The sequence below is a fragment of the Homalodisca vitripennis genome, chromosome 4, assembly GCF_021130785.1.
Source record: "Homalodisca vitripennis isolate AUS2020 chromosome 4, UT_GWSS_2.1, whole genome shotgun sequence".
Lineage (NCBI taxonomy): Eukaryota > Metazoa > Arthropoda > Insecta > Hemiptera > Cicadellidae > Homalodisca > Homalodisca vitripennis.
The window spans coordinates 87,704,361-87,728,031 of NC_060210.1; the positions used below are offsets into that span (position 1 = coordinate 87,704,361).

At 33.6% G+C, this 23,671-nt stretch overlaps 1 protein-coding gene across 4 annotated transcripts in view; it reads left to right on the plus strand.

Moving 5' to 3' along the window:
- Positions 1–23,671, plus strand: part of LOC124359709 (probable E3 ubiquitin-protein ligase HERC4) — a 76,648-nt gene that overhangs the window by 8,362 nt on the left and 44,615 nt on the right. For all 4 annotated transcript variants that reach the window (XM_046812670.1, XM_046812671.1, XM_046812672.1 and 1 more), the window contains exons 2-8: positions 4,088–4,250; positions 5,386–5,496; positions 6,168–6,290; positions 7,313–7,426; positions 11,110–11,271; positions 12,778–12,929; positions 19,020–19,150. In XM_046812670.1, the coding sequence (XP_046668626.1) occupies positions 4,088–4,250; positions 5,386–5,496; positions 6,168–6,290; positions 7,313–7,426; positions 11,110–11,271; positions 12,778–12,929; positions 19,020–19,150 (956 nt within the window). The remainder of the gene's footprint in view (positions 1–4,087; positions 4,251–5,385; positions 5,497–6,167; positions 6,291–7,312; positions 7,427–11,109; positions 11,272–12,777; positions 12,930–19,019; positions 19,151–23,671) is intronic.

Consider the following 23,671-nt stretch of genomic DNA (forward strand, 5'->3'; position numbering starts at 1 on the left):
GATTGGACGGCCGCTGGACCTTCCGTCTCATTCGAGAGCTTCAATCCTGGATAGATCGTGGCCACGGGGAGATAGATTTCTACCTGTGTCAGTTCCTGACGGGGCACGGTTACTTTAGGAAGTACCTCTACAGGATGGGAAAAGTCAGGTCGCCTCGGTGTGCTTACTGCCCGGAGGAAGATGATGATGTTCATCACACCTTCTTCGCTTGCGGGCGCTTCACCAAGGCCAGGCAAACGCTCGCCACCACAGTTGGTGATGTTACGGTAGAGACCATTGTGGAGATGATGCTGCAGAATGAGGACGCCTGGAATGCAGTCACCACTCACGTACATGCGATCCTTCATCAGAAGCATGAAGACGGATGCCTGGCTGACCCCTAGCTTCCGAAACAAGTAGTTTTGTCCTGGTTGAGACATAAGACACACGGACCAGGCAAGATGTCATCCGAAAGGGTTCCGGCCTGGGCTCTCCGTGGCCCGTAGGGGGTTTAGTGGGTAGTCCGCAAGGGAGTCCCACACTCCGTGCGCAAATGCATTCCCCCTACGTAAAAAAAAAAAAAAAAAAAAAAAAAATTAGTTTTTATTTCGTTGCTTATTCCAGAGACTTAGCTTATAATGTTTGCCTTCAAAATTTAGTGGTAGTTTTTACAGCTCTTAAAACCAATGAACCTTTACTGTGATATGGCTGGTTGTACCTAGCCATTCTCAAATTAATTTGTGCAATTTATGTTTTTTTTTTTTTTTCTCTAATTTAGCACATAATTTTGTTTACTTTGCATGCATGTACAATAACAAGTGAAAAGATAAATAGGAAAGGAAGGTATATCATTAGTATCCACAAAGTATTTTACACATTTAACTTCCATCAGTAATGTGATAGGTGATATAGATTATCTTGAGATTTCAGTCAAGTGATATGTTTCTGCATACCTAATAGTGATAGAAAACTACTGTTATGATTAGAATTGATGAGTGGTGTTTGTAGCGAATAAGCGATTCAAATTTTTTCAGTCTTATATTAACAGGTCATAAGGCAGAGAAGTAAAATGGTGTGCATATATTTATTATGCTGGGATTTAAAAATATTAAACAGTTTATCATCTCTAGCCTTTATAGAAGAATTTTATATATATTAAATTAAAGATTAATATGTGTGTAATACGTGTGCACACACATGCACACAAACTTTAAATTGATTTAGATTGACATTTTGACTATTTTGTGAAATTGTTTTGACACTATTCCTCTTAACTGTGCACAGGAAAAATGATTTTTATTGAATTGAAAAGGGAGCATTTGTAATATGATCAAAATATGAAAAATTTTCATCCACCTTCTTCGGCCCCATCTCAACATAATTAAGTCTGTGATGAGAAATTATATTTTGAGATACATACAATACACCCTGAAAATAAACTTATTTTTCCCAAATGTATTTTAATTGTGCCAGATGGGATAAAAGACAAAATAATAAACTTAACCAGATCATAAGCAGCCTCCACAGATCCTGTCTGTTCCAGATGATCCAGTTGTCTGACTTGACTCAGGAGTTAAACAAAAACAAAAGATATAACCTGTTAATCGTCAATCTCAAAGTTCAAAACAAAAGTGGTAACAGATGGTCCTGTCCTTCATCAAGGATCAGTGATAAACTCATGACCTCTTGCCTGTCTCTTCAATTACCATCAAACTCCACTCATAGAAATTCATATACGCTGGTGAAATTTATTTAGAATTCTTAACTCAGCCAGAATATTACAAAAAGTTCTCGTACTGCCAAATACCTTAGCTACATCCAAAATTAAAACATGAAGCAAACTGAATTTTAGTAGCTCTTATGACACTTATAGTTTAGTAGCTGAAAGCTAATTTGCACTTTATAAGCACACAATCTAGTGCTTATTGAAATTGATATAGTGATTTCCTTTAAGAATGAATCAGTCATATCACTGTCGGCCAATGAGGTTAAAGTCACCTTTCTGCCAAATAGTAATTTTTTCATTTTTAATACGGTTGGCTGATGCCTATTTAACCTTTATTTGTGCATTTGAGAGTTGGTTTTAAGCGTGTAGAGCTACAAAAAAATGATTTAGGATACAGTTATTGTTTGATATTTTTAACTCTTTGATACCGTCCTATTTCAACCTCAACCAAAATTATCATGGCCCAAAAATCAACTTTAAAATATGCTATAAAATAATTTTTCATTAATCAGGCATTTTACATGTATCAAGTGACATAAAACACTTTGGGGGTGTAACCCAGTTATAAGTGGCCACCTAATCTCATCTATCCATATCAATGTTTCTTCAAGTAACTTACTTTGACCTCTTCAATGCCTTCAAGCCCATGGATAGTAAAGTGAGGAGGAAGTAAGCAGGGAAACATAACCTTAAAGGACTAAGTGAGTGAGGGCTCTTTATCTTCCAAGATGTCATTATAAAAATTACCTTTTATATCAATTGTACCGATTCTCTGTGCTGACCTTTGTTTGGTATTTCCAACTCAACAACTGGATTTCTCAAGAACTATGTTGACTTGTAAATGTACGTGAATGCGTGAATGACTATCTGATATAAAAATATTGAATTAATCTTAGCAATAATGTCCACAAATTCTTAATCTACAGTAACAAAAAATTCTAAAATAATTAAATTGAAGACACTATAATTTTATGATTTTTCTGTTTAGCAAGAATAGATTAAATACGAGGGCTGTTCAGAAAGTAACCTCCGGTCGATTGAAAAAAATACACCAAGTTAAGTAAAAATATTTTAATATATACATCTTACAACTACATCTTTGCACTATTTTTCGACATAGTCTCCATCACGATTGAGGCACTTATCGTATCTCTTCACAAGCTTTGAAATTCCTTCTGCATAAAAATCACCCGCCTGTGCCTTGAGCCAGCCTGTGACCGCATCTTTGAGCTCTTCGTCGTCATCAAACCGCTGGGACCCGAGCCATTTCTTCATATGCATGAAGAGGTGATAGTCGCTTGGCGCCAGATCTGGGCTGTAAGGTGGATGGTTGAAAACGTCCCACTTGAAGGACTTAACAAGGGCTGTTGTTCTGCAAGCAGAGTGAGGACGGGCGTTATCGTGCAAAAAAACGATACCGGAAGTCAGCATACCACGGCGTTTGTTCTGTATAGCCCGTCGTAATGTTTTTAGTGTTTCACAGTACACGTCTTGATTAATGGTCGTCCCACGTTCCATGAATTCAACCAACAACACCCCTTTGGCATCCCAAAACACCGTTGCCATCAGTTTTCTGGCAGAAAAATCTTGCCGGGCTTTTTTTGGTTTGGTAGGCGAATCTGAATGTGCCCACATCTTTGATTGTTCTTTTGTCTCAGGGTTTACGTACTTAATCCAGGTTTCGTCACCGGTCACGATTCTGTTTAACAATGGTTCTCCTTCGTCCGCATAACGTGACAGAAAGTCTAATGCAGAGGCCATTCTTTGAGTTTTGTGGTGGTCGGTAAGAATTTTGGGCACCCATCGTGCACATAACTTACGGTAACCCAATCTTGCTGTCACTATCTCGTACAAAAGAGTCTTAGAAATCTGTGGAAAATCAGTAGACAACTCCGCCATTGTGAAACGTCGATTTTCACGAACTTTTGCATCAACTGTCTGAACGAGTTCGTCAGTCACCAAGGATGGTCTACCACTCCTCTCTTCATCATGAACGTTTTCTCGTCCACTTTTAAATAAACGTACCCATTCACGGACAACTCCTTCACTCATAACTTGTGGTCCGTACACGGCACAAAGCTCACGATGAATAGCTGCTGCAGAGTATCCTTTGGCTGTAAAAAACCGTATAACAGCACGCACTTCACATTTGGCGGTATTTTCTATTGCAGCACACATTTCAAACTGCCACAAAAACTAAACTAGCGCAGGTACGATGTTCACTCGACTACAGCTTGATGCCGACTGACCTGCTTAGTGCGTGAATGCACAGATGGCGCGCTACTCCCCTCCACTACCCGCACTGTGACCAACCGGAGGTTACTTTCTGAACAGCCCTCGTACATAAATACATATCATCTTTAATAAAATTTGATATTTTAGATGTGTTCGATGGAGGAAGAAAACACAGCCAGTTTGGTGCCATTAGAAATGTTCTGTTGGGGGAACACAGCCAATGGAGAATTGGGTCTGGGAGGCATAGAGGATCATCACATATTGGTCCCAAGGGAACTTCCTTTCAAGAATGTTGATCAAGTCAAATATGGTAAGATAAATTAAATCAAGACTGGGAGTTTAAACTATTGGTAGATTAATTTAATCAGAACATATAAGCCTAGAAGTCTGTTGCATGACTCGTATTTAAGTTTTCTGTAATGCAATTCACAAAATAACTTCTTATAATATATTCCTTCAACGTATAAATATGATTTATTTACCATTGAATTGGGGAGGAATTGAGCTATTGTAAGCTATAGTATTTTCTAATCTACTAGTAGGATTGTGAAGTAGACATTGTTTTATTGGAATGGAGAGCAGTTTTTCAGTTTTCATAATCGCAATCTCCTTATGAAGAGTGAAGTTTGTAAATTTAGTATGGTTTCATTATTTCAATATTATTTACGTTTTTTTTTATACTAAATAAAATTTTTAATCACTTAGATGCTACAGATGTATCATAATAATCTAACCAATAACCACTATCTAACAAATTATCCTATAGTAAAATGTCTTCAAACATCTCAATCCAACTGTATGAATCTGTTTGTAAAAAAATTAAATGATCAAAAACTCTTTAATTTTCAGTAAGTTGTTTAAATTTATTTTATTGCTACTGTTTTGTAATTTTAATCCGAGAAATGAAATATGCAATATGGCAATATTTATGTATAAGTATATTTCTAAAACTATTATTTCCAATCCCGTGTGTGTATATACGAGTACTCTATCATCTATTGTCAAAGCCGATTTTTGTTTTGTAGTATTAGTGCGGTTCCATATATTATGTGTAATACAGTTTTGCTCCTGAAACTAGATAGCATTTGACACAAAATGGCTATCTCACATTTCTAATTTTTGTCAAGTAATCCAAAGGAAGTTTATATACTGGCTGGTACTTGCCAATTGAATCTACACTGGGTACAGCAAAATCCGATTTGTCTCTTCCATTTTGACAAGGTTCAATGGAACTAATTGCAATGAGAGATTTTCAAAATTTTGTCCCAAGGAAAAATAAAATTGTAATTGTAACATTAGTAAAATTTTGTAATTAGGTGAATCACCCATTATATTTTTTGTTACGTCTAAACTAAGAAATGGAATTTGTTATCTGTATTTTGAAATTGATAATGAACTGATATCATATTATCACACCTGAAGTTCATAACATTTATGTTATTTAGTTGCCTGCGGGAAGTACCACACAGTTTTGGTGACAAGTACAGGATCTGTGTTCTCGTGTGGCAGCAATGATTATGGACAGCTTGGGCATGAGAAACAACAAAAACGTCTTGGTTAGTAGTGTTTTCCTTAAAACATCTACCCTACTATTTAAATGTACTACAATCATGTATTTATTCCAGAACATACTTTCCTAATTATTATTTAAAAGGATCGATAATTATTATCTTTTCAATGTACTGTTTTTTGTACACCAAAAGATACTGTAAAATATACAATGTATCTTTTTAACAGTTGGTAGTCTATAAAAATATAGTTTATCATACTCTTGAAAATAATTAACTCATCTCCCTTTACCAGCAATGTTTAAACTGAAACACAAAGCACTGTTTTTTTGTGAGGCTGAGGTATAGACAAAGCTACAATAGTCATTACTTCTTTATTTTTTATATAGTAACCATAAAGTACTAATGTAATGCTCAAACCTCACTGCAACCTGAGGTTTTCCTGCCTACTAGTAAAATTAATCTAAAACATTTTAATTCTTAGTTTTTATTTAACATTTGCTGACTGAAGATGACTCTCCATGTGAGGCTAAAATATTTCAAGAACTTAATTGTGTGAGCGATGATTCGACTCTGTATGAACAGGAAAACTTTGACATTAGTAGTTAATCTAAACTAGTTTAATTATAAATTTGTGTTAAGCACTTACTAAATAATAAGTCTTCAATGTTTCTTAGATTTATATTGTTAATACGTTTAGTATTTCTCTCGACTTACAGAAAAAGTGGATGGCCTAGACGCATACAATGTGCGCAATGTCGCCTGCGGAGAGTATCACTCCCTGGCCATCAATGAATGGGGACAGGTGTTCAGCTGGGGGGCTGCCAGATATGGGCAGTTGGGTGAGTACAGTGCCTGTTTGATTTCTAGCAATTTTGTATTAACTCCACTGATAAAAAGTAGAGATAATATTTAATGTAATCATCGCAAATCTGAACAATAGACAGTTGTGCAGAAGTGCCTTCAGGAGGCTTAGCTTGCTAACTGTACCCAGCTTATATTTTTTTGGAGACTGCATTTTACTGTTTATTTAAGTGTATATTGACTCAGGGCAGTGATATACACAGATACGAGGCAAGAGCTCAGGTGAGTTTTCAAGCCGAACAGCAGCATTTGTGAACGCCTCCCTTCTGAGGCTGGGATCAAGGTCATTTACAATCTCTCGGAAACACTAAATTTAGAAACCAATAAAAAAAATATAGAGCCCAATCTAAACACTACCTGGTGTTCTGTTTTTGACTCAGTTGGTGAGTTCAAGGAACACACCCAGAATTGATATTCAAGGCAGTGTTGCAATCCTGGGGGTTAATCCCACTAATGTCTGTATGTATGAATATGTGCCTATGTGCACACATATACATGGATTATTAAAAATTCATCGATTTAGTTTTTAAGATAAATACCATCAATAAGTGGTATTAATATAGACAATACAATAAATATTTTCATAAATATATATTGTTAATACTGTAAGTTTATTCTACTCTGTTCTATTCTAGTATGAAAATATACTGTATTTGTAAATTTCATGTAAGACTGTAATGTACGAGGGCTAATCAGAATGTAAGGAACGTTTTGGATCTTTTTAAAACCAAGTACAAGAAAAACGTTTTATTATATGCATGTGAAAGATGGACTAAAATACCACTTTTCTATATAATCACCATACAAACTAAGGTACTTATCATAGTGGTGGACAAGCTTTGAAATTCCTTTTCATAGAATTCTGCTGCCTGTGATCTCCGGCAAATGTCTGGAAAAATCCTTTTTTCTTCACAATCCTTTTATTTTCAATATCCAACTTCAAACAAACAATTGTTTGACTTGTAAAAGGACATTGTGTGTTATTTTCTGATCATTGCAGGTCATGGCGATTGTGAGACTGATTTGCGGAGGCCAAAGATAATCAGGTCTCTGGCCACAAACTTCGTAGTCCAGATCTCTTGTGGCTACAAGCACTGTCTGGCGCTCACTAACAGTAAGTATCTTGTCCACAATTTAGTGTATAGAAATCTCCTGATGTCTGCCTTAAAACATCAAGATGTTATAATGGTCTCATCAATATCTTATATTATTTTAGCCTTATCAATTAATTTTTTATAGTGGAAAATACTTGAACATGAAATAAGTATTTATCCTGCGGAGCTTGGACTGTACAATAAGTGATCGTTTAAATTATAACATTATCAAGATGTTTCAAGTACAAGGCATATCCAGAAAATAAGTGTACTGAGGTTACACAGCCGGAGGGAGTTTTTTTTTTCTATATGTGTATTTGTACTGATTCCTCGCCTAAATACATGGCTTCATCCGTTATCTCGATTTGAAGGAAAAAACTCCGGTTGAGGTAAAAAAAACTGCATAATTTCAAACAGTGGATTGGAGAGATTGATTTTCATGAATTTTATAGCTTTTCAAAACTCTTGCCTCGTCTCCATTCGTTTCAACTTGTGTTGGTCTGTCAGCTGTTTTGGGACCCACCTCACGAACAGTTTCCGATATCCTATCCGAGTGTTTCTGTATCAGAGATCTGGAGATTTGCAAAAATATCACAGAAAGTCCATCCACAGTTAATCTGCGATTGGTATCAATGAAGCGCATTTCAATTTTTGTCAGAATTTCATCAGTCGCAATTGAAAGTGATCCGCTTCTCTGATCATTATGCACAGATATATGACTGTTTTTAAACTCACTACACAACTTGCAAACTCTTGTATGGTCCATTGGTTTATCACCATATGCAGTTTTTACCTAAATTGCTCAGTTCGGATATAATCTCAGGTATCCTCTCAGTTTGCTGAGCCACGCATAGTGACTGGCTGTGTTCTGTGTCACCACTCGGTGCTTACTTAACCATTTATGTCACTTTTACTCGAATTTAAATGGCAGTGTTTGACTTTGGCTCTTAAAATGACTGAGATTTAAATGAAATTCTCAAATAATTTACGAAGTTTACTAGCTTCAAGGTTGAAACTTTATTGGTTGGTTATTTATTATTTGCTTTTAACCAAATCAAGTAATTTAAATTATAGGTTGATTTGTTTTAAAAATATTTTTATGTATAGAATAAAAATACAGTCCATCTCAATTAGATCTCTAGTATCAACAGAATATACTCATTTCCATATTTTTAAGTTTGTCTCCTTTAAATGCACTAGTACTTTAACCCTTTGAGTGCCAAGGGCCGATTTAATCGGCCTAGCAACGTTTCCGCATAGTGCCAAGGGCCGATGTAATTGGCCCGATGGTATTGACGAAAATTGCCAAGGGCCGACTAGATCGGTCTTTCCAATATTGGTCATCCTGTTGCTAAATATTGACGTATGACATCGTAAAACGTATCAAATTAAAGCCCAAGAAATGTACAACATAATTCACGTAGTGATAGTTTGTATATATATAGTATACAATATTTTTATGTAGCTGATATCTAGAAGGCTGTGGCGCGAACCGCCTGTTGTCACGCTGCAGTCGTTTTGTTTACGTTCAGTTTTTTCTGCTAGCTGTCTAGTGTGGCTGTGTTGACATTTTGGTTAGTGTTTTAAAAGTTTCCTACTTTTATTACTTTGCCACTCAAAATGCGAGTGCCTCCGGCCATCAGCGCGGGCTTCGGCAGCACCCTTGGTGCTGCCCCGCGCTTATGTCAACGAAAGAAAAACATCCCTCGAGATAGTACCTATCAGTAAAATATCAAATTCTAGAGGGGCTGATCAGAAATATACATTGAATTGTAATGGAAAGGCAATTATGTTCCGTGCAAAAAACTTACTATCATGTGATGCTGCGCGGCCTGCCGTAATCGGGATTCTCGAGAAAGATAAGATAACAGCGACAACAATACCGATCACAATACCTGGAAATGCTTGTTGATTGATGGAATGTTAGTTCTGTTACTCAACTACATCGTTTTATGACGTTCTAAGTTAATTGAAAAACGTTTAAGCGTTGGGGGCATATAACGGAATCTGACCGCGAAAATACATTAAAATACATTAATTCATTCTTAGTCTATATGATAAAATGCACGGTTATTTCATCTGAAGGATTTAGTATAATAGGCCTAATGAAATAAGCCCAAAGTAATTTATTTAAGTCTGTTCATAATAAATAAATAACTGTTGTATAATCTACCTTGATTTAATTTCTTAAAACTAGTAAAATATATTTTACTTGAACAAGAGTAAGCGTGCATGTTGGTGCAGGTTTTCAGCATTTTGCAGCAATATATTAAAAAAATCAAAACTCAGTTATATATAAATGTATTTTTATGAAACTTGGTACATTTATTCCAACTAACATGGGGAACATAAAATTGGCACATAAAACTAATAAAACAAAAATAAATACTTTTTGTATCTTAAACAAAAAAATGTGTTTTTTTTGTTTTTGTATTTTTGTTTACATATATATAAATATATTTTTTTTAATTTATGGTCAAAAATATATATATATAGACCAATTTGTAGCCTGTATCTTGCCCTAAATAATAAAGCAAAAAGTGTCCCATTATGTTAATTTTTAAGGAAGGTGTTAATTTTTTAGTAAAATACTGCAGTAACATAAAATAGTGCTTGGCACTGAGGGGAATGGCCTGTCACAAATGATTGGCACTGGCTGCATGACCTCCACCACTTCGCGTGGCACTCAAAGGGTTAAACTTTAACAAGTAGATGGTATACACTTTAGTAACAACAGAGACACTGACAGTTGGATAACAAATAATTCTAAATGATGTTTACTATGGTATGTGAATAGTGAAATATTAATTTAGTTACGTATTTGGCTGAGAGATTGCAGCACTTTCCAGCCACAACTGATTAATGATTGAATTTTATTACTGCGTAGTATAGTGGCCTGATGAGCAGAATGAAAAAACAGCATGGGCCAGGAGGTGTGGCCCACCAAGCTGAGGGACAGGATATGGTCATAATAAATTAATGACCTGACTGATCTAAGGCAGAGAACAGCCATGGCCACTGTTGTGACCAGACAATATGAGAAGCCTATTATGTGATTTTTAATGCTGTTCTCAAAGAGTTAATTTTTAATTATTGTTCTGAGTTAATTGAGATATTACTGTAGATATATCAATAATAAATTCTTACCTTTATTTTCCATATACTGTATTATCACATAGTTTTTGCATTTTCACAAAAAGATTTTCATACATCTACATATTTTAATATCAGCACAGCATTATGCAAGTATTAAAAGTTATTGTGTTATATTATGAAGAAAAGAGACTTGAAAAATTATGGCCTATTGCTTGCCATAAATATAAGGTGTTTTTGTATCAAGCTATTTTTCTGTCACCTTCAACCATTTTTTCTACATATATACAGACTACAGGAGAAGTAATTTAACCGAAAATCAGGTTAGCTATAACTTGTAATATCACACCACCGTTCCAAATACAGACCCAAACTATAACTTCTGGGATATTTAACCCCAGAGATTACAATTCAAAACATCTGGACTACTGGACAACTTAGATTAGATAAGCAGTGATATTGAGAGATAAACAATGTTGCTCACCGGCCTGCAGCAGTTACTGACTATTGCCACACCTAATATGTATAAGTGTGTATATATATATATATATATATATATATATATATATATATATATATATATATACATGCAGAGTTAATGGTGTTGCAGATGGACAACTATTCTCTTGGGGATGTAATGAAAGTGGACAACTAGGTTTGGGGCACAAGTGCGAGTCTGTGTCCCAGCCAACTCTCATCAAGTCTCTGAGTGGAGTTCCCCTTGCCTTCATCGCTTCCGGTGGCAGCCACAGCTTTGCTGTCTCTAAATCTGGTACTTTCTTTATTGTCTGCCATTTGGCACTTAAATAATCATGTAATTGTATATAATTTTCATGTAATAGTGCCAAAAAGTGACTTAGCAAATCTAATAAAATATATTGTTTTGACATTTAAGAACAGTACAAAATACTTATTAGACCTGCCAGAACCATTATTTACATTAATAAAAAATACTGTTGTTAAAATATGTAGAGCCTCAATATAATTAATTAAAAGCTGAGATTTATTTGCAGAGGTTTGATTAACAACAGTTTAATTACAAAATAACATTTTAAATGTATTGTAAAAATATGCAAACAAAATTAATTAGCACAACTGAAGAGTTTTCTTTAAATATAAAATACAAAACAAATTAAATAACATGGTGTTTCTTTTAGTCAACTTATAACATCAGTTTACCATGTGAAAACTAATTAGGCCCTACCTCAAAAAATATGTAGCCTTCTTTGTTTCTTAAACACCAATGTTCAAACCTCATTGAAATGAATTATTTTGTATTAGGACTTTCAATAGAGACATTCACAAGTTACTTGGTTATAATTTAAGTGATTATACTTAACTTTTTCTGATTATCTGCCATTCCAAATAAAATCTTACCATAACAAAACCTGTAAATAACTTCAGTACTACCAGTTACACATGTCAAGACAAGAAGTTTTGAAGCGTACAATGTTCGTTTTTGTTTGCATGTGCATCAGCACCACTGTGATAGCAACAAAGCATGTTCTTTCGTTTAAAAGTTTGGTCTTAATTGGATCACAAGTTTAGGAATGATGTATTTTCAAAGTTGCAGTTTGGTTGAAAAGTGGCAAAAATCAGTCCTTTTTTTCTTGTTGACGTGATAACTGGAAGGTATTTGGTTTATATGTCTAAACACAGAAATAAAAAGCTAAATTTTAATGAACCTCGTATGTAACCATTATTTGAGCTCAACTAGTAAGTTTGTGACTAACGTTCAGTGACAGTGAGGGAGGTGTGCTTAATCTCTTCTTATGGTATCAAAATATTTTAAGAGCTGACTGTATACTGAAACTTTGTAAAGGCACTTTTCATAATTCTTTGAAGTTACAAGTATACCATTTATTACAGTTATCAAATGGTAAGTAGTTGAGCTTAATCAGTGATGGTGTTGAGGCGGTTAATCTTGTTTTCACAGAACTCTTCTAGGAATTAATAAATTATAAATTTTGGACAGTGAGTTACAAAACAACAGTAATAATAGTGTTGTAATTGCATTAAATTAAATTTTAGAGAAAAATAACAGACATAGGACTATGTAGGCTCTGTTACTCTTGTATAATTAATTATAAATATAGATTAAAAATGTAATAGTAGTAATACATAATTGACTGTAAACTATACCTAACATTAATGAATGTCTTTACAAGACTCATTGGTTTTTAATGTAGCCTAACACGTAAGTTCAAAATTTTTGATTGGGTGTTAAGAAATGTAAAATTTGTGTCTTTATTAATTATGTGATTATGGTAATGAACAGGTGCTGTGTTTGGGTGGGGAAAGAACACTTTTGGTCAGCTGGGCCTCAACAGTGAACTGGACCACATGTTTCCGGCTCAACTGAAAACATTGCGCTCAATACGAGTCAAGTATATCGCCTGCGGCGAGGACTTCTCAGTTTTCCTCACTCAGGTACAGTAGTTCTCCATAAAGATGTTTTAAACTTAAGTATCAGGAGGGAAACAGATTGTCAATCTAAGATGGCGCCGTCTAATAAGAATCCGTTATGTGGAGCTTGTCCGAAAAATGTTACAAGTCATTCTGGAGGAGTTTATGTGTGAGGAGAGGTGTCTTAAGTGGTTCCATTTTGCATGTGCGGGGAAAGAGAAGAAAGATTTTTCATTTTCTAAAGGTGAAAAGTCTAATTTTCTATGTGACAGTTGTAGGGTGGATCCTGAAGATAACAGTGCCGTTGCAAGTGTCTTACGGCTGCCAAACCTTTTATTAAAGAAGACTATAGTGCTACGTGTGATTGTATCTCACATATAAAAATTCTAACCGACCAAATTCTTGATTTAACGCAAAACCAACGTGATCTATGCAATCGTTTGGACATTGTGGAGGCAGAAAATGCCAGGTTATCATCTATCGTGAGTAACCACACTGAGGCAATTGGCGATGTTTTAATCGGCAATGATAATACAATTTCTTATTCTAGTGTTTTGAAATCTACACACAAGAACACTAACTTGTGTCCTATGATTTTAAATGGCAATGATAGTTCTTATGCTAATTCTAACCAAGAAATTAAAGATAGTCTTGATTTGATTTCAGTAGCTAATAAATCTGACAGTCGGACATCTTTTTTTTAGTGGCAGAAGAAACGTTTCATCAGTGCTGCCAATCAGTTCTGTAGCACGAAAAAAAACATCATGATTGAAAATGGGAAAAAAAAGTCTGCGGTCAGCAACGGCTTTGAAAAATAAAGTAGTTACAACTAATTCGGAGGACTGTGAGTCACCGACCAACTCTGAAGTTCAAGTTCCAGTATGTAACTTTGTCGGCGGTGACGTGACATCGGAAACGTTGGACTTGGAACAAGGGGAATAATATAGGAAGTGGAGAAATTGAACAATAACAGTGGGTTTGTTAAGGTTACCCACAAAAAGCGTAATAGGCCTAGGCCTAATACGAAAAACTCAACATAGTTTACCTAATACAATGACAAATAAAAATAAAAAGCCCATGTTTTTGACAGGTAGGGCTTCTGTTAATAATGAAAGACTGAGGGCTGTGGAGAAATACAGACACATTTTTGCGTCTAGATTTGGTGAAAATGTTCAATGTGAAGATCTGAAAACAGTACCTAAACGATACTGTCAGTGGTAGTTATGAAGTAAATTAAACTAAAAAATAGGTTTCCAGGCTACAGCTCCTTTAAAATTGGAGTCCCTCTGCCACTTTGGGAGAATGTGTTCAACCAGGATGTCTGGCCTGCAGGTATTTATGTGTCACGCTTTAGATATTCTAGTAAGTAAGAGTGCTCCTGGTATGTCTTTTTTGGAACCCGGGACTACAAAGGAACCGGGTACATAGGACTATTATCGTCAGTGCAAGTATATTGCCAAAAGCCTATTTTAAGTGCTTCCCAACACTTGGGCCTAATGGACCTGTGTGAAAACTATTACTTCACTTAGCCCACATTAATATCCAGTCTATAAGGAATAAATTGAACTTACTTAACATATTTAACAGCAGTACCAATTGCGACATACTTTGTGTGATAATGAACATTGGTGTACCAAAGACGAGATTAATCTATATGTACCAGATAATTTCATCTTGGCTGATAGCTTCTGCAGGACATCTTCATACGGTGGAGCTGCAATTTTTGTAAAGGAAGCCTTTCCACACCCTTTTTCGGTTGTAAAATATTGACTCTATTTGTGAACCTAAACTGTTTGAATCTGTAATGATAGCCTTTGGTACTATAAAATTGTTAGTCATAGCTGTATATCGTACCCCTGATTCATCTTTAGATGGTTTTGTATATAAGTTGTCTCAGCTTCTTCATTGTGTTAACAACAATGCTAAGTATCGAAATTTTAAGATTGTTATTGCGGGAGACCTAAATGTTGATCTCAATAGATGCAGCTCTTCAAAAAACTAAATTTATCAACACCCTCAAGTCCTACGACTGTTTTTTGCCTCAACCATTTACCTACTAGAGGAAATTCATGCTTAGATAATTTTGTCTCAAACCTTCACCCCTCAATGTATAGTTGTAAAACAGTACAGGCTCATATTTCTGACCACCTGGGTCTGCTTTTAACATTTAAATTAGTCTGCACGAATGCTGATGTCTCTTCCTCGCCTGCTAATATGTCTGTAAAAATCAAACTATACTTACAGAGTATTAAATGATGTTAGTTATTAATGAATTAAAATATAGACTAAGCAACACTGACTGGACAGAGGCAATTGCTGGAGATGATCTTGATGTAGCTTTTAACAACTTTATGGAAGTTGTGTCTCTACAACTTTAATGACTGCTGTCCTTTGAAGACTAAGTTAGGAAATAATCTTGGCAATAAGGTACTAAAGCCCAAATGTTGGTATACACCTCTGTTAGCTAAAATTAAGATACTACTTGATGTAAGTTATGAAAAATGTAAAAATTAATCCTGACCTATTAGAAAACCATAGGAGAATTAAGAAGTTATATCGGAAACCAGATAATCTTAGCAAAAAAGAACGCCAATGATGAATTCATATTACAGTCGCATAACCTATGCAAAGCAGCTTGGAGAGTAATTAATACAGAAACAGGGCGTGCTTCAAAAAAAATGCTCTCAAACGCTACCTCCTATCTCTGTTAATGAATTTAACAACTATTTTGTAAATATTTCTAGTCATGTAAATAGTACAAATGTTAATTTAGGCTTAAATACAGCTAGTTCCAGTGATATGATAGAGTCGTCTGGCATAAAATGGACCTAAGGCACCATCTTTAAAATGGCACACTGTAAATCCTACTGATATTCTTAAGACAACCACTAGGCTTAGTAACTCAAGAGCTGAGGATGTCTTTGGACTCTCTCCAATTTTGTAATTAAAAAATAATTTGTGAAATTTTGTATCCTTTTACTTTTCTTGTAAAACTGGATGTTCAACGCTGGACTCTTCCCACAGTGTCTAAAAGTAACAGTCACTGTCCCTATTTATAAGAAAGGTGATAAAAATAATGTAAATAACTACAGACCTATTGCCTTGGTACCTGTCTTATCTAAGTTGGTTGAATATATTATTAAGTGTCAAATTGAGTATTATTTTGAATTTAACCACCTGATTTTATCTGCACAGTTTGGTTTTAGGCAAAGCTTATCTACTATTAAGGCTGTTGAGAGTGTGTTGTCTCATATATTATTAATAGTTTTTGAAAATAAAGAAGAAGTTAACATTTGCTATTGGACTTAAGCAAGGCTTTTGATACTGTGCCTCACCAAGAACTTATTAAGAAACTAAAGTACTATGGAGTTGAAGGTAACGAATTATCACTTATAACTTCTAATATATCACAGCGATACCAGTTTGTTAAAATAGGCGAACAGAGGTCGGATCTTAAGCAGGTGGTAAGCGGGGGTTCCCCAGGGCTCTGTCCTGGGTCCCTTCTTATTCACTGTCTTTAATTAACGATTTTTCCAAATTTTGTTCCTAATAAATGTGTACTTTATGCTGATGACACTACGTTAATGTGCTCTAACTTAAATCCTGAAATCAATGCAGCCATGATCACATATATGAGAGAAAAGGTCCAACCTCTGGTTTTCTGCCAATGGCCTATGTGTGAATGAAGATAAGACAGAAAACATCATCTTTAGCCTAAGCACCAGTTCTGTAACTAAGTCAGTTAAGCTACTTGGAATTAACTTAGACTCTAAGCTTACCTGGAAACATCACACAGATGCTCTTTGTGCTCGGTTGTCTAGAGTTATATTTTTACTAAAAAAACTTTAAAACCTGTACAAGCTGTAGTCTATTAATGAAAGCATACTTTGCATTATTCCACTCACATCTTTTTGTATGGAACTTTTCTTTGGGGAAATTCAGGTGGGGCTAAGGAGGTCTTCTCATGCCAAAAGAAAGCTTTGCGCATAATGTTTAATTTTAATGTCACTGACTCTTGTAAGCCACTATTTATAAAGCATAGTATACTCACTGTTCCTTCCATTTATATCTTGCAAAGCTTAATGTATGTTAAGGAAAATCTAGATTTATTTAAACTTAGACGCTCTAAGCATGACTACTGCACTAGACAACGAGACCTTATTGACCTAAAGCACGCTAGACTAACAAAAAAACTCAGCACGCATACTCTTTATATTGGTATCAAAACTGTTTAACAAGTGCCTATGTCTGCTAAGGATGTTACCTGTAAAAACTTTTAAAAATGTTGTAATTAAGTGGTTAAAAGAAAAAGCCTTTTATAGTATAGATGAAATGCTTCTGTGTAGTATAGACGATTTAGCCTTTTAGATTTTATTTCCTTTTGACTTGTACTTTTAACCATAAGTGTCTAGTATGTATTTTATTTTATACTATCTTGTTATACTGTGTAAATGTATAACAAAATGACTTTGTCAATGCATTGTAATATTGTGGGACGACAATAAACAGATTCTTGATTCTTGAACACACGAGCTCTGAATAATGTCTCTTTCTCATTTCTCATCTCACTGTTTTGATCACTGATTGTATTTAGACAAACATGGTTACTTTGTTGCCTGTTAGTGTTAAATGATGGTCTTAACAATTATTAAAAACAGATAGTTTAGTACCATTTCCACTGTTGACTAAATTTTAAAAAGCGCACTTATTTTTTGCAAAGAATGGCTAAACACACAATAGGCCCTAGATTGTTTCATATTGAAGAATAAGACTGCTTCCGTGAGAAATTCATGAATATAGATGTGCCTTATCAAAATAAAGCTTTAATTTGAAATAATTATCAGCTAATTTGATCTATTCTATAGTTTTATTCATGGCATTGTATCAGTTGTAATAGTTAACATTTTATGTTTTTAAAATGATTGCATGCCTAAACCGTCTTCACCAACACTTGCACACAGTATTCTTGTATCAGAGTATTATTCAGAATTAATAATAAAAAAAGTAATTTGAACATGTTTTTTTTATAATCATCAACATTTTTAGTTTATATTTTTTCTTCACTTGGAAAAAACCCAAATTTGGCAGGTATTCTAATTCTGAAATTACTCAATTTTGTTACTAGGTTTCTATTGTTTGAAATAATAAGAAATACAATTATTATGAAGTTGGTTTAGAATGATTTTTAGCAGTGCTATAGTAAACATGTTAGTGTTGATAAAAATTCTTTCATTGTAGACCTAGATCAAAATACAAAAATCTGCATTAATTACCACAAACTATAAACATGTTAATATTCTTATCAAGGACTTAAATAGAAGGGTGCTGCAAGTGGAAATATCTTAGTGAATCCTCTAGCATACTCAAACCCCTCTGGTTAATCCTACACTATAATATTGTTTCCACAACTCTTTACATGAATCTTTGCAAAACCCAATTTGCAAATGATGTGGATGCACTACTGTAAACCCAAGTAAAACTGAAATCTGCAAACAGTTATCTCTGAAGTAGTAACTGATAAAAAATACATTTTCCAATAAACATTTCAAATCAACCAGATTCTTATCCAAAACAGCTCTTGAGTTATTTAGTTTGTGGAGCTTGTGAAATGCTGGATGGATGACCATACAGGACGTTGGTGTGTGGATTCAGCACCAGCAATGAGATTCTACCTCAGAAAGTAATGGAGTTGATGGGGACAACCGTCACACCAGTGTCTTGTGGCAGGTTTGAATGATGATTCTGTTTTATATTATTTTATAGTTATAGCTTTTGACTGTACAGGACGTTGGTGTATTCATGTGTGGGGCAGGGTAGTCAGGCCAGCTGGGTCACGGCTCAACCAGCAACGAGATTCTACCTCGGAAAGTAATGCAGTTGATGGGGACAACCGTCACACCAGTGTCTTGTGGCAGGTTTGAATGATGATTTTGTTTTATATTATTTTATAGTTATAGCTTGTGACTGTACAGGACGTTGGTGTGTGGATTCAGCACCAGCAATGAGATTCTACCTCAGAAAGTAATGGAGTTGATGGGGACAACCGTCACTCCAGTGTCTTGAATGATGATTCTGTTTTATATTATTTTATAGCTATAGCTTGTGACTGTACAGGATGGTGGTGTATTCACGTGTGGGGCAGGGCAGTCAGGCCAGCTGGGTCATGGCTCAACCAGCAACGAGATTCTACCTCGGAAAGTAATGGAGTTGATGGGGACAACCGTCACTCAAGTGTCTTGTGGCAGGTTTGGATGATGATTCTGTGTTATACTGTTTTTATAGCTATAGTTTGTCTCATTTTAATATAAAAAATTTTTGGGTTGTACTATTACTGCTTGATATGAGTTTAGTAGTCAAGGTAATGTAATGTAGCAGAAAATATGTTTGATGTAAAAGAAGTCACTATTTTTTGTGTGGATTGAATTGTTTGAGGTCAGATTTTTACTGTTGTGCTTATGTGTCCTCCTAATAGTCCTATAATTGTAATTTGCTGTACATTTAAAATTTTTTCTGACTTCCTGTGGGTTGTCCTCTAATATGATAAAACAAATTTATTTTACATTGAAAAGTATAGTTTAATGTGTTAAGTTTTAATGGTTTAACCCTGCAACTGGCTTTAAGCGATTATCGATGCATTAACTGCAGTTTCAAAATGGCACTAAGCTATTTTCGACGCATTAACTATGTCGTAATATGATCTCTCACAGCAAGTCTATTTTTACTTTGTTTGAAGTAAAACATACGTAAGTCTAAAGATAAAGATTCAAGGTTTCATATTATATCATAAAACGCTCTATAGTTAAGTTAAATCTTTCATTATAAAATTCTAAACTTGGATGTTCACATTTCCGATTGCCATTTGTTTGCGTAATTTCCGAACACGCTAAAATTACCGTATGTTTGTAAAAATTCCCTATCGTGAGTTTACGTTCTACACGATCGTAAGTGTCGTCATTGAAAACAGTGTATTCTTGGCTTTCAGGAACATCTTTTAAATAGCCAGTAGGAAAATAAATGTTTTTAAAATAAGCGTTTGAAAAGCTCGTGTTTTGTAAAATCCCAAAATGCCTAATGCGTCGAAAATAGCTTCATTAAATTTTGTTATTTTTGTTACTTTATTGTTGTCTGGAAATAGTGAAAATCATACCAAAACAAAGAAGAAGAATTGCTCTAAGCAACAGTATAATAGACAACGAAGACTATGAACTAGTATTTTATTTTTGTTCTGTTGCGCAATCACCGACTCAGCCAGTAGAGAAGAACAGCGCATCGCATGGTTGCCGTGTTGATTTCTTTGTTGTTATTGCGCCATTGCCGGTATTAGTGTATCGCTTGCTATTTATTTGGATATTTTTGACTTTTCTTTATTTAGTTTGTATAAATAAAAGTTTGTTTATTGTTTTTTTTTAATTAGTGAAGTGAAAAATGTAGAGGTTAGGTTAAGTTTTAGCAAATAGGTTGGATTTTTGTGAAACTGATAATAAGCCTATGTTCACGTAGGTTCAGTGTTTTATTATTTTGTAGACAACTTAATTTTAATTAAAATTAAATTTTGATTTAAATTTATGCAAAGGTATTTATTATAAAAGTAAAAAAGTTTTTTTTTACTTTTTCTGAGGGTATTAGCGTTTTATTTCTATGACCATAGCTTGTTTTATTTTTTTAACAAAAAAATAATAGAGATAAAAATACATTGTTGTACATTTTTTTAAACTTCAATACACGTACTATCTTTGTAAATAATATTTGGATGAAAAGAAAATTGTTAGCTAAAAAAGTTAGGCATTTATTTCACAATTTTGACTTTTGTAAAAATTAAAAAAAAGTTTCTTGCCATATAAAAATATCTTATACAATGTAAACTTCTATAAATATCATATTTTTCTCTTTTACATATATTTATCTCTTAGAAAAAAATATTTGTTCATCCAATAAATTCCAAAATGTCACAATGGTATACATAATAGTGCTATACAAACTTTTTTCAGATTTTGTAGTTTTTATAGATATATTATCCAAAAGTACCAATAAACTTCTTTTACCTAAATATTTTTTTTGTAATTTGTAATTGAGGTACATAAGCAAACTTTTGTGTATTTTAAAATTATTCTAAAAACTTTCATATTACCTGAGAGGGTGCTATACATTTTGAGAAAAATTTATTCTGTACTAATATTTTTACGATAATCTGTAAAAAAATAAAAGTATATTAAATGATTCAATCTTTAATATTTTTTTGGGAAACTGCATTTATTTCTAAAGACATTGATGTTTTTAAAATGTTTTTATCTTAAAAAATAGATGAGCAGTGATTAAAATACAAAACCCTTACAAAATCACCAAAAAGTGCCTGCCATTTTGGGAAAAATGATGGCCAGTTCCAGGGTTAACGGCAATAGTTCAAAAACTATAAAGCAGTTCCCATAGAACATGATTTGGTTGTCAGCTATGGTGGTCATTATTTTCATATTTTTCTAATTTTATACTCATGTAGGCAAATTAATTACCCATTGTTCTACTAATTTATTTACACAGATCCTGAATTGCTGCACAGTAAATCTAATTAGTGAAAATGAAGAATGTTGCTTGAAATTCTGTCATTTTGCTTGTTCTTTTTAGTTTTTAAATTTTGGAGTTGTAATATATCTAATATAAGCTACTTTTCTTGGTAGAAAAATCCTATAAAACGTAAAATGTTATTGTTAATCTTATTTCTTTATGTTAATTGTTGATTAATTACAAAGTATATACTTAATTTTTACCTCATTACTTTTTATTATTATATTTTTAATTAAACGGAATCGTAACTTAAAAATAGTTAGTTAATGTTAATTATACAAGGGCTATCCAGATTATGTTTCACCTTGTAGCCGCTACTAGCAAGACTATTGTGGCTATTTTGATGTCAGGGCGTTTCTCCATTCAGTGGCTATCCAGCCTTGCTAGTGAGAGGTTACTGTCACTCCTTGTTGTTTTAAGAGGGCTGTTCAGAAAGCAAGAAACATTTTGGAATTAAAGAAAAACTAAGTACAAGAAAAACATTTTATTATATACATGTGAAAGATGGACTGAAGTTGTAACAGTAACTAAAAAGATTTTATTTTATTTCTTAGAAAGGTGTCCCGAGTTCCATCCCTCCATCTTTATCCATCAAAAACTAAACAGAGTGTATCCATACTTTTAACTCACACTGTATAAAAAGTCCTGTCACTTTTTGATCACCCCTTGTATTTTTTGAGAAAACGGAGAACTACTTGGTGGCGAGATGGCCTCGTGAAAGAAGGCCAATAGATTAATTTATACTAAGGTTTTATCATTGAACTTGGACACGATAGTAATAGACAACTTAACAATAGCATTGTTCACTATTTGGTTACATTTGAAATTACCCACACAACGGTTCTGAAAATGTCAAAACTTGTCATTTGAAACTATTTGGCTGTAGCTTATAAATGAGTAAAATAGATACTCTGTATGTATAATAATAGATATAATAAGAGGAATTTAACCAAAATTAATTTTTTGTTCCATTAATTAGTTCAAGTGTAGCCTTTCAGTTTTTCAAATTATTTATTTTGAAAGTTATGGTACTGGATTATTATTACTATAAGCAATGAACAAACTATGAGAATGGTATAGTCTATTTCATATTTATGACATTTAATAATTAGTTATGACTAAATATTAATAATTGTACTAATATTATGAGTATAGTTATAACAGAAATATATTTTATCTTATTCAAGAGCTCGATAACTTAGGTAAATTCTGTAAGAAATCTGATTAGAACTATTCTGAGAAGAAATTTGAACTAAAGGATTGATTTATATATAATCTAAAAAACAAACAAATCCGTGACAAGAACTTTTTAATCTCAAATCCCTTGTATCTCTTATTGATCTTTTATACATCTCTAACATATATATACTTTATATATATATATATATATATATATATATATATATATATATATATATGTGTGTGTGTGTGTGTATTTTGAATATGTATGTATTAAGTATTAATAAGTACAGTCAGCCTATTATTGCTGAAATTAACATTTTAAAATAATTTTCTTGATAACATATTGTTTTTTTTTTTTTTTTTTTTTTTTTTTTTTTTTTTTTTTTTTTTTTTTTTTTTTTTAGTACTTTGGTTTATATGTCTAGGTTAGCAATACTTCACAGTGAAATCAGTTTAGTTTATTTCCTGATGCTTTACAAAATAATTGCAAATGATATAAATGTCATACAATTGGAAAGTCTCTCTTTCCTCACGATGAGCATACGAATCTTAATAACGGTAGGAACGGAACTAAGGCAGAAAAATCTAAAGTCCTCACTATTTCATTTTAATAAGTATTTGAGAAATACTAGTGATATATGTATGTTGAGTTTACCTCACCTTCACCTTCCTCTTAGTGCAGCGTCTGAAATATAATATAATTGTTTATATAATCGTAAAACTTTCAAACATTTAGAAATTCCATCACTTTGGTACCTCACTAGACAAACATTGTTATAATCATATCAATTTTCTTGTAAAGGTGGGGCTTAATTTATTTACAATTAATTAGAAATTATGTTTTTACATATTCACTAAAAACGGTTCAATAGTATACTTCTATAACTTTAAATGGCAACAACCACCTTGTAACCTTTAACCCATTGCGGATCGTATTGTTTGCGGGCACCAGTGGGCATAAATTAATTTACGGTCAGCGGCCACAACTTATCGCTCGCTATTGTATACTCACTTCATATCTATGT